The sequence below is a fragment of the Eriocheir sinensis genome, unplaced genomic scaffold, assembly GCF_024679095.1.
Source record: "Eriocheir sinensis breed Jianghai 21 unplaced genomic scaffold, ASM2467909v1 Scaffold249, whole genome shotgun sequence".
NCBI classification, from domain to species: Eukaryota; Metazoa; Arthropoda; class Malacostraca; order Decapoda; family Varunidae; genus Eriocheir; species Eriocheir sinensis.
Genome location: NW_026111553.1, coordinates 248957 through 260564, shown reverse-complemented (window position 1 = coordinate 260564; position 11608 = coordinate 248957). Strand labels below are relative to the sequence as shown.

The window sequence follows — 11608 nt, the reverse complement described above, 5'->3', positions numbered from 1 at the left end:
CCTTCTTCTGTAGCATGAACCTTAAAAAACACTCATTAGAACCTGATTGACCCCCTCTTTGACCTTCAGAAATAGCCGATGTGAGAAGCCAAAGTGTCTTATAATACCGAGCACAATGAGATGGCTTGGTGCTCACAGGAGGTGGATCTACGGCATCATGCCTTGGATACATTGCTTGTGGAGCACTGGGCTAGGATTCCCCTGACGTGCCCTGCTGCTGGGATGTTAAGAATTAGACGAGGCTTGACACACCCATTGTTGGCTGTGGTGTAGTACTTGCTGCTCTTTAGGTTCAGGTACAGGACGAATTGAAGGTCTGCTAGAGCACATGCCCCAGACTGTACCTTACCACCTCACCCAGCGGACAAAGGAGTTACTGGTACAAGGCTGGAGCAGGAATACCTGCCTCTGAACACAGTCTTTAGTGGTGTCTTCTAAGCCATATTGCCTCCCCCAACTTCTGGGTCAGAGAAGCGCAGGAGCCCTAGGCTTGGAGTTTTGTATCATTTCCTCAGCCTGCAGGTGTCCTACAAAGCCCAAAGCTCTAAGGCTGTGCTCCTTGGTGACCTTCAAAGAACCACTCCCAAAAAGTTAAGTTCCGTCCTGACAGAGGCTCCTTGCAGAACCATGACCATGACATGTTAGTGAAATCTTGTACTTGAGGACTCCTGAATGCCTTTCCAGCTAAGAACTTTAGGTTGTCTTCTGTCAAGCCTCTTCCTGTGGCAGATTGGAATTTGGCATCAAACACGTCCAAAACCTGTGGCCATGGAACCTTCTGAGGCAGTGTGTGCGCCCTTGCCTGGCAAATGCATCATCCCAGCAGACTGTGGGCCAAGCATGAGGCTCCTGGCTGCCATGAACACTGCAGGCAGTGACACACTTGGAACACCACCTCACCAACACTGAACTGTGCCTGGAAGAGTAGGGAAAACTTGTCATCCAGAACTGAGTCCGCGCCCTTCTTCTCAGCTCTCTTTATTTTCATGTCTCGGAAACTAAGGGAGAGCTGCCTTGAGCCCTGGTGATGCTCCATGCTGCCAGTATTGTTGAGAATTTCCCCTGACATTTCAGCTTTGCTCATTGTTGAGGAGAGCATTGGCCGGGGCCTCACTCATGATGGGCAGCCTCACCTGAGGTGGGTCGTGGTCACTTGCCACCCACCACTAGACGCACACTTGATGAGAATCTGGTGTTTGGCTTCATGATGTGATGTTTGTTCAGTACTGGAGAGCAAAGGACTCACTCCTGTTCTTGACACAACTGCCTGAGGTAATCTGCTGTTTCTTGGTGCGGCGAGGCAGGATGTGTGTGTGTGTGTGTGTGTGTGTGTGTGTGTGTGTGTGTGTGTGTGTGTGTGTGTGTGTGTGTGTGTGTGTGTGTGTGTGTGTGTGTGTGTGTGTGTATTTACCTAGTTTTGTGTGTGAGAGAGAGAGAGAGAGAGAGATTTTTTTTTTTGTGAGATGTTGCTATTAAAGCAGCGTAGTGTCCACAGGTATTAAACTTGCCCCTTCCTGGCCATTTATTTATCAGTGGTATTTGCTGGAAATCACCTCCATTCTTTTTTCCATAGGTCAGGTCGTGGGCAAGGTCTGTGGCCGTGAGCTGACCACCAAGATGCTGCTGCCCATGGTGCCAGCCATGGCCAAGGGCAGGGTGGCCAGGACTACAGATGATGGGCCACTCCTAGACAAAGAGTAAGAGGGAGCATGAAGGGCTGCAAGGGTTTGTTCAGGATGGAAGGCGAGGGAGAGAGAGAGTGAAGGGAAGGGAAGGACAGCTTAGGGAAGACTAACACAGGAAGATCAAAGAGAAGGATATCATATGTGTGTGTGTGTGTGTGTGTGTGTGTGTGTGTGTATTTACCTAGTTGTAGTTTTACAGGCCAGGGCTTTACGCTGGTGTGGTCCCGTCTCCGTATCTACATTTATCCAACTTTTCCGTAGCACACTCCTCGCCAATACTACATCCTCACTTAGTCTGTTCCAAAGCTCTATATTTCTTTGCAGGAAGCTATATTTCTTTGTGTCTCTCAAGCATCTTCCTTTCCTCAATTTTTTGCTGTCCTCTTGTGTTCCTGGCGGTAATTTCCTCTTTTAGTAGTAACTCCTCGTTGTCTACTTCTTACATTTTGCTCAATAATTTGTAGGTTTGTATTAGGTCTCCCCTTTCTCTTCTTTGTTCTAGTGTTGGTAGGTCCATTTCCTTTAGTCTTTCCTCATGTGTCAATCCCTCCAGCTCTGGAACCATTTTTGTATTCTTTCTAGTTTCTTTATGTGTTTCTTCTTATGGGGAGACCACACTGCCTCCGCAATTCCAACTTTGGTCTGGTCATGGTGGTAATTAACCTTCTCATCCTATCCATGTAGTGGAATGCTGTTCCTATATTTCTCACCATGTTATACGTATCACCGAATATCCGATTAACATGACTCTCTGGCTGTTTGTTATCTTGCATTATTACTCCCAGATCTCTCTCCGTGTACTTTCTTTAATGTTTCACCATCTTCCATTTTATATGTCCATTTTGGTCTTCCTTCACTTTTTCCCATTTCCATAACATGACATTTTTTTCACATTGAATTTCATCTCCCATTCCATAGTCCACTTCCAAATCTTGTTTAGGTCTTCTTGCAGAATTACAGTCTTTATTGTTTCTTACATGTGTGTGGGTGTGGGTGTGGGTGTGGATGTGGGTGTGTCTGTCTGTGTGTGTGTGTGTGTGTGTGTGTGTGTGTGTGTAATTCACCTCTTGGTCTGCTGCGGGTCTCTCTCGAGACAGCCAGCCGTTCCCCTACGGAGGAACACAGAGCTCATGGTACTGATCTTTGGGTAGGACTGAGACCACTCACACACAACACACCGCGACAACGAGGTCACAACTCCTTGCCTGACGTCGCGTACCTACTCACTGCTAGGTGAACAGGGGCTACACGTGAAAGAAGATAAACCCAACTTATCTTAACCCGGCCGGGGAATTGAGCCGCGGTCCTTCTGGTTGTGAGCCAGACGCTCTACCCCTGAGCTACCGGGCCGTGTGGGTGTGGGTGTGTCTGTCTGTGTGTGTGTGTGTGTGTGTGTGTGTGTGTGTGTGTGTGTGTGTGTGTGTGTGTGTGTGTGTGTGTATTTACCTAGTTGTGACACAGGAAAAGAGCTACCCTCGCGCTGTCCCGTCTCCATATCCTCTTATCCAACTTTTTCTTAAAATCATGAATGCTTCTTGCACAAACCACCTCCTCCTCCAGTCCATTCCACAGCTCAATGCTTCTGTTTGGGAAGCTAAACTTTTTCACATCTCGCCTACACGTGGTCGCCCTCAACTCTCCATGTTCTCTCGTTTCTCTCTCGCTCCACACACACAGGTCCTCTCTGTCCAGATTCTCCACCCCACTCGCCACCCTGTACACCGCTATCAGGTCTCCTCTCTCTCTCTCTTCTTCTCCCCAGGGTTGTGAGCCCCATGCTATTGAGTCTCTCCTCGTAAGTCCGATCCCTAAGTTCCGGTACTACCTTAGTTGCCACTCTCTGCACTCTTTCCAGCTTTCTTATGTTCTTCTTTTCATGAGGAGATCAGACCACTGCTGCATACTCCAGCCTTGGCCTTATCATTGTAACTATTATTTTCTTCATCATCTCCTCGTCCAAAATACACAAATGCTGTCCTTATGTTATCCTGTTGATGTGTTTGTCCGGTGACATGTTCTCTGAGACAGTCACTCCCAAATCTTTTTCTTCCATTCCTCTGCATATTATCTCACCTCCCATCTTATAATTGTATTCACATCTACCACTCCTACCAAACTATTTTTTTTTACATATCCCAAGGTTGTTCTATCTGCCATGTACCACTCCACTCCCATATTTTGTCCAGGTCCCTCTGCAATGCCTCACAGTCCTTCACATCATTGACTTGTCTCAATATCTTTGCATCATCTGCAAACAAACTCACATAGCTGGTCACTCCCTCCACCATATCATTTATATAAACAGCAAACATTATTGGCGCCAGCACTGAACCTTGTGGGACCCCACTCCTCACTGGGCACCAGTTGGAAACCTTGTCCTTGATTATTGTCCTCATTTCCCTGTTAGTTAGAAATGTGTGTGTGTGTGTGTGTGTGTGTGTGTGTGTGTGTGTGTGTGTAATTCACCATGATCTCATCACACAATAGACTCAGGATTGTCCGTCACTACCTTCCCCGAGAAGGCATGAAGCTCATAAGTGACAGATCTCTGCATAGAGTTTAGAGCCCCCCTGGGGAGGAAGGGCACAGCCCCCGTTGATACGTGATACCCATTCAGTGGTGGGTGTAGAGGAGACTCAGGTTAGGGGAGGCTGCCCATGGTGCCCACTCTGGCCAGGACTCGGCCCTGGAGAGAGCCCTGGAGCTGGTCAGCCAGTCTGTGGGCAGTGCTGAGCCTTACTCCCCCAGCCTCGTGGCTCAAGAGGCAGGAAATGGAGAATTCTGGACTAGTTTCATATACATTAAAAAGTGGTTATGCTACTAAGTATCTCTGTAGTATCTTGTACAGGGAAGGTGTCCTTAGTTTTCAAGGCATTACAATAAAACAAAACCTCAGCTGTTTGCCTTAGTAACAACAAGGAAGAATGGTTTTGCTGCATGTGATGAACCTGTAAATATTCCCACAAGCAGTGTATGGCATGACAAATAGCATTGACCAATTCCCTGCCCGGCTGACAAGACTCATGCTTGGTTTCTCTCCTCACAGGCGGCGGGGAAGAGGATGGTTAAGACACCTTGTGCATGTTAATACTCTCTCATACTTGTGCCAAGGCCTAACACTGTGTGGCCAACACTCTCAGCAGGGGCTTTGTCTTGTGATGTATGTTGTTCATTTTGTATTTTATTCTTTGTAGCTGTGTGAACTGCCTTAAAGTGAGTATTTATGCTCACTTTCATGACAAGAAAATGTTTTATGTTGCTGGCTGCCACAGGCTCTATACAATCATGAGTTGTTCATCAATCCACAGGAATATTTTATTGGCTTTACATTTTTTACATTATAGTTTGCTGGAATGTTCTCTTCCCTGCCTGGTGCTCAGCCTTCATCATTTCACAGGCTGACTGATTGAGGGAAGGAAGTGGGTACTGAATTCAGTACTGTTTGCTGTTGACACGGTGCTCATTGCAGAAAATGAAAGTGACCTACAAAACTTGGTCACTGTTTTTGACAGTGTCTGTAACAAGAGCAAGAGAAAGCTGAAAGTAAATGTCAACAAAAGTAAAGTGATGGTTTCTGAAAAGTGAGGTTGTAGATTTTGTATGCCCATATAGAGTGGAATTGAATGTGAAAAAGAATGCAAAATAATTTTGAATTTTGAAGAACACAAAGACACAAAGGAAGAACAAACAACAGCAGACCTGCTGGTCCTTACGAGGCTGTTTGTGACAAGCTACACTAACTATCTAATCAAAGGTGGAAGATGAAGGACAGCAAAGGCTCTTCCCCACCCCCCCATCCCTCCAGCCAAAGCTGGCAGGAAATGAAAAAGAACCATGGAGCATGGAAAAACTGCATGGAAATTATGTAGGAAAGAGGAAAGAACTACCATTACTGCTACCACTAACCGGGCGATAAAAGCGGACAAGGACACCAGTATTCGAAAGAACTTAACGTTATTACGACAATGAGTAATATCTTAGTTGCTGGTTGGATTCAAAACACTTGTCTAATCTATTATTGAAGGCCATAACTGTTGTACTATCAACGACATCACAGGGTAGAGAGTTCCAACCTTAACAACTCGATTGAAGAAGAAGTGTTTAGCTTCGTGTGACGAGAATCTTTTACCACTTATCTTCAAATTGTGATTTCTTCTTGTTCTATTTTGATCGATCAATTGTAAAGTAATTTTCCGTATTAAATGGTGAAGGTCAATGAGTTTAAGTACCTTGGATCAGTTATGTGCAAGCATGGTGGTACGGAGGGAGAGATAAGAGAAAGGGCATTGCAAGGAAGAAGGGTGGTAGGGTCTTTGGGACGAATCATGAATGGCAGAAGTGTGAGCATGGAGGTAAAGAGGGATTTGAGAAATACAATAATAGTACCAACCCTCACATATGAAACGTGGGCCTGGAATGAAAGTCAGAGATCTAGAGTGTAGGCAGTGGAAATGACTTATTTGAGGAGTGCTTGTGGTATGAGTAGATTGGATGGAATGAGTAATGAAAGTGTGTACGAGCGTTTTGGAATGTGTCACAGGGGTGAAGGGAAAAAGTGTGGAGTGGTGGAAGAAGTGAAGCGACAGACCTTAAAGTGGTTTGGCCACATGGAGCGAATGGAGGAGAGTAAGATGACCAGAAGGGTGTATGTGAGTGAGATAGAGGGAGGGAATGCTGGAGGACGACCTCCTGTGAAATGGAGGGATAGGGTGCAAGAGTACGTTAGGAAGAGGGGGGGAATATCTTTGAGAAACTTTGAGCAGGCAAGGAGGGAGTGTCTGGATAGAGAAAGGTGGAAGCTCTTCTGCCATCGCCATCCCCTGCTGGGAGCTCCTAGGAGCAGGCATCCAGGAAATGATGATGATGACTGAGAGGGGTATTTTGATGTGTCTTGAGAGCTTGGATAACAGTGACTGAGGGAGAGATTTCAGAATCAAATAAATATATACCCATTACTTTTTTTTTTAGTGTGTGTGTGTGTGTGTGTGTGTGTTGCAGTTATTGCTGTATATAAGGTAAGTGTTGCAGCAGGCTTATTGTAATGGACTGTTTTTGTTGGTATTTATTTTTTCCCTTGAGCTGCTTCCTCTACTGTAAAAAAAGAAAAATTGTGACAAACAGCAATTAGATACAAAACTCACTTGCTTACCGTACCTTTCTGCCTTTCCTCAGGGACCTGGACACACTGTTCTGCGGCACCAGCAGCAGCAGCCTGCACATCCATGGCCTGCAGGAGGAGGACGAGGGGACGTACAGGTGCCGGGCGGAGAACAGGGAGGACTCGCTCGACGCCGTGGCCCACATACAGGTCCAAGGTGAGACAAAACTATGACATATATATTTTTTTACAGCAATGAAAGCGTTCAAAGGCAAAAAAACAATGAAAACAATAAAGCACTGCTCCTATAAAGAAAAAAATGAGAGGTTAATATTGGGTGTAGAGGTCATAGGCAGGAGGAAATACAGACACATGATGGCTGTTCCAGAGTTTACCAGTGAAAGGGATGAAAGAATGAAGATGCTGGTTAACTCTTGTGCTTTGTGTGAATAAAGTTTGGCATGGTAAAAATCTTAGTGATTGTGAATTATATGTTTGTTTTAGGATATGAAGTCGTGAAATGGATGGTCAAGATATGTGAAGTAGCATGGGGGGGGGCAGCAGACTGGACGAAAGCCATCATTGTCCCAGTTTACAAGGCGAAGGGCAGGAGAGGGGAATGTGGGAGCTATAGAGGTATAGGTCTCCTGAGTATACCCGGAAAGGTATATGGAAAAATCATAATAGAGAGGGTGCAAAGACTTACAGAAGAGAAAATCAGTGAAGAACAAGGAGGCTTCAGGAAGGGAAGGGGATGTGTGGATCAGATATTTGCCTTCAGGATGGAAGTAGAAAAAATAATAGTAAAAGGAAAGAAACTATATGCTGCCTTCATGAATATGGAAAAAGCTAGAGCTAATACAGTCTCTCTATATGATGATGCATCTGCATGTGTCAAAATTACTGGAGAAACAAGTGAACATTTTGAGATAAAAGTGGGCCTAAGACAAGGGTGCGTCATGTCACCATGGTTATTCAATATTTATATGGATGGTGTCATTAGAGAAATGAAGGGCAAAGTTGGAGAAGATGGAGTAAGACTGTTCGATGAGGGAAGGAAGTGGGTACTGAATTCGATACTGTTTGCTGATGACACGGTGCTCATTGCAGAAAATGAAAGTGACCTACAAAATTTGGTCAGTGTTTTTGATAGTGTCTGTAACAGGAGAAAGCTGAAAGTAAATGTCAACAGAAGTGAAGTGATGGTTTGTGAGCGAAATAGAAGTGAGGTTGTAGATTTTGTATGCCCATATAGAGTGAGAATTTAATGTGAAAAAGAATGCAAAATAATTTTGAATGGTGAAGAAATGGAGGAGGTCAATGAGTTTAAGTATCTTGGATCAGTTATGTGCAAGCATGGTGGTATGGAGGGAGAGATAAGAGAAAGGGCATTGCAAGGAAGAAGGGTGGTAGGGTCTTTGGGACGAATCATGAATGGCAGAAGTGTGAGCATGGAGGTAAAGAGGGATTTGAGAAATACAATAATAGTACCAACCCTCACATATGCAAGTGAAACGTGGGCCTGGAATGAAAGTCAGAGGTCTAGAGTGCAGGCAGTGGAAATGAGTTATTTGAGGAGTGCTTGTGGTGTGAGTAGAATGGATGGAATGAGTAATGAAAGTGTGTACGAGCGTTTTGGAATGTGTCACGGGGTGAAGGGAAGTGTGGAGTGGTGGAAGAAGTGAAGCGACAGACTTTAAAGTGGTTTGGCCACATGGAGCGAATGGAGGAGAGTAAGATGACCAGAAGGGTGTATGTGAGTGAGATAGAGGGAGGGAATGCTAGAGGACGACCTCCAGTGAAATGGAGGGATAGGGTGCAAGAGTACGTTGGGGAGAGGGGGGGAAAATCTTTGAGAAACTTTGAGCAGGCAAGGAGGGAGTGTCTGGATAGAGAAAGATGGAAGCTCTTCTGCCATGGCCATCCCCTGCTGGGAGCTCCTAGAAGCAGGCATCCAGGAAATGATGATCATATGTTTGTCTCCGTTACTAGTATTGAAAATGGTATAAGAAAGACTATTCATATCTTTGTGGTTTGAGTATATAAAGTTTGGCATTGTGAAAGGTTAGCATTTGCCAGTTATCGTTAAGTTAGGTTAGGTTAGATGTTTGTCTCAGTACTAAAGTGTTTTCAGTGATATAACAAAGACTGCATATTTTTTTGTGATTTGTGTGGATAAATTTTGCCATTGTAAAAATCTTAAGTGTTTGTCAATCATTAAGTTCCTCTCAGTTACTAGAGTGGTAAAAATGTTGAAAATGGAATAACAAAGACTAGCAATATTGTTGTGGTTTGAGTATAAAGTTTGGCATAGTAAAAATCTTAGTGTTCTTCAGTCATCATGTTTCTCTCAGTTACTAAAGCTTGAAAATTGTGTGACAGTTGCTCCGAGGTTTCTGAGGCAGCCGGCCAACGCTCTCGCCTATGAGAAGGAGAACGTGGAGCTGGAGTGCAGCGTGTACGGCCAGCCAGAGCCCTCGCTCCACTGGCTCAAGAACGGCGAGCTGCTGGTGGAGACGGAATACCTTCAGGTGAGCCGGACTTCTGTGGCGGTGTGGAAATTTATCGCTGTTACAGGTTTAAAAGGACAGAGATATGTAGATTCATAAGATAGATAGATTGGTGGATACATACATACATACATACATACATAAGGGGAAAGGAATGTAAGGCCCTAAATCAGTGGTTCTTAACCTGGGGGGTGCACCCCTCTGAGGGGGAGCACAGTAATTTCCAGGGGGGGTGCGAGCCCTAGGGGAAAACTAGGAATTTCTCTCATTATATTTGCTATTCTCTTACCAAGAGCGTGGGCTAATATTGAGAAGTTTATGAACAAATGCAAAAGTATCGCCATTACTTCAGTTTCCTATAGTCTACTTAGGGCTTGCCAGTTTCTTTAACATCTGTAAGGAAATTTTATTGCTAGATGCAAGGGGGCGTGGAGGGAAGGACTACTTCCTGGAAGGGGCGGGGAAGTAAAAAGGTTAAGAACCACTGCTCTAAATGGATGCATAAGGTATGTAAAGAGATACATTAGAATCCATAAGGTTCCATGCATAAGGTTCTAAAGAGATAAGTAAAGGAAAAGGGATACAAGGTTCTAAGTAGATACATAAGGGATTTCAGTAGATAAGGGATATAAGGCTCTATGCAGGGAGATAAATATAAGGCTGTCAATAGCTACACAAAAACACAGCTGTGTTGTGTTAGGTGTGTGTAATGCCAAGCCTCCTGTAGAGTGTGAGCGGCAACAACCTGCAGATCCTTGGCCTGGTGCGCCAGGAGTACTCAGGGATGTACCAGTGTGTGGCACAGCTCGCCGGGGACGCCCAGCTGTGTGTCCTTGAGTCAAGTAAGCAGCGGTGCCGTGCAGACACTGTTCACACTGTAGCCCTTTGTTTGCATTCATGAGTACTGATGTAGTGTTGTCTGCATTGGACACAGGCAGTGACTAGTCCAGATAATTCCAGATTGCTAATAAGCCCAGACGCAAACATTTACAAGGTTACTGAATGTATTCCAATGTTTCTGGCGGGCAGCTGGAGCCGCTGCTACAGACGCTGCAGTTTTAAAAAGTGTACATTACCCAAGTTATTGATGTTGATGCATGTGATTTTCTTAGCATGGCTGTAAGCATAACCCTTTGTTGTGTTTATTATTCCTTGAAGACTGAATAAAATGCATAGATTACACTGTGGGCAAAGCACACGTCTTCAGTAATGTGTTTGGAGATATCAAAGCCGGTGCTGAGAGTTACTGACTCACTAAAATGTGATTTACCCGAGAATGACTATTTTGTTGTGGTATTTTGATAATACGTTGTCTGGGCTCACCTCCAGGGAGGAGCAGCATGCCACCACCCATGCACAAGGCAGGTCACAGACACAGTAAGTGGGGCAGCTCAGGCACACCACTACTACTACTACTCCTTGTTTTCAATACTTAGAATGTCTGCTCATTGTTGACACAGCTTGTTTACATCATTTGCCTTCTCTTGGTGTGGGCCTTGACAGTCACTGTGCCTACTAGTCTTTATGCTGTTCACAATAATTATTCCTGGGATACTCAGTCGTCTACAAGCAGGAAGGATCACTCAGGTCAGAACCAAAGGACAACCTGGGAATATTTATTGCATAAAAAATTCAACACAATACTACTACTGTTAAGATGTATTTAGCAAATACAGAGTTATCCAACTTCCATTCCAGTGATTATAAAGAAATAATAACATTTTAGCGAGTACATCTACAACATTTCATCAAAAGTAAGTAATTCACACATCACTTTCCTCCCTTCACTGCAGAGAACGCGTCCAGAACGTGAGTGCAGCTCCTCCAGCGAGGGACGAGATGAATACAAGACCCAGATCAGCGACCTAAGTCCCGGGAGTAACTACATGGTGCGGGTGGCGGCCCACACCTCCGGCGGCCTGGTGGGCGCCTCCATACACGAGGTGCGGGTGTTCACCAAGCCGGACCTGGACCTGCCCTCCGCCTCAGAGTCTGAAAGTTGTCTCCACCTCACCCACCAGTCTGGAGGCCACTTGGTCGCCGCCCGTACTGGCCAAAACGCCCATCACGGGATACACCATGTTCTATGCGCAGGTGTGGACGGCCTTATAGAACTGTGTGCTAAATGTGGAGTCTCTGTTGCCTAACAAAAGTCTCCCCATATCCTTGTGTGTCATTAGTGACCTTCCTTTGAGTAGAGGGTGACCATAGCCGTGTGTTTGTACAAATCCCAGTGTGTATCTTAACCATTGTCTCCCTTGTAGTTTTCTCCTCAGGTTGGGTCAGCAGAAGAACACGAAGTAAAGGTCACTGGT

The 11608-nt window shown here is 45.1% G+C and overlaps 1 protein-coding gene and 1 pseudogene across 1 annotated transcript; one reads left to right on the top strand and one right to left on the bottom strand.

Moving 5' to 3' along the window:
* Positions 1-465: 465 nt before the first annotated feature.
* Positions 466-1239, bottom strand: LOC126991165 (signal transducer and activator of transcription 5B-like; annotated as a pseudogene).
* A 330-nt stretch (positions 1240-1569) lies between these two features.
* Positions 1570-11487, top strand: LOC126991173 (neogenin-like). The gene is made up of 5 exons (XM_050849930.1): positions 1570-1697; positions 6858-7000; positions 9166-9314; positions 11087-11387; positions 11474-11487. Exons 1-5 carry the CDS (start codon positions 1618-1620, stop codon positions 11485-11487), a joined length of 687 nt encoding a protein of 228 aa, XP_050705887.1. The 5' UTR covers positions 1570-1617.
* The last annotated feature ends 121 nt before the right edge of the window (positions 11488-11608 follow it).

Excerpts from the sequence above, each read along its gene's own strand:
- LOC126991173 (XM_050849930.1), top strand. The coding sequence starts at position 1,618 with ATGCTGCTGCCCATGGTGCCAGCCATGGCCAAGGGCAGGGTGGCCAGG. Across the intron at positions 1,698-6,857 it reads GGGCCACTCCTAGACAAAGA|GGACCTGGACACACTGTTCT; the intron begins GTAAGAGGGAGC and ends GCCTTTCCTCAG. Across the intron at positions 9,315-11,086 it reads TGGAGACGGAATACCTTCAG|AGAACGCGTCCAGAACGTGA; the intron begins GTGAGCCGGACT and ends CCTTCACTGCAG.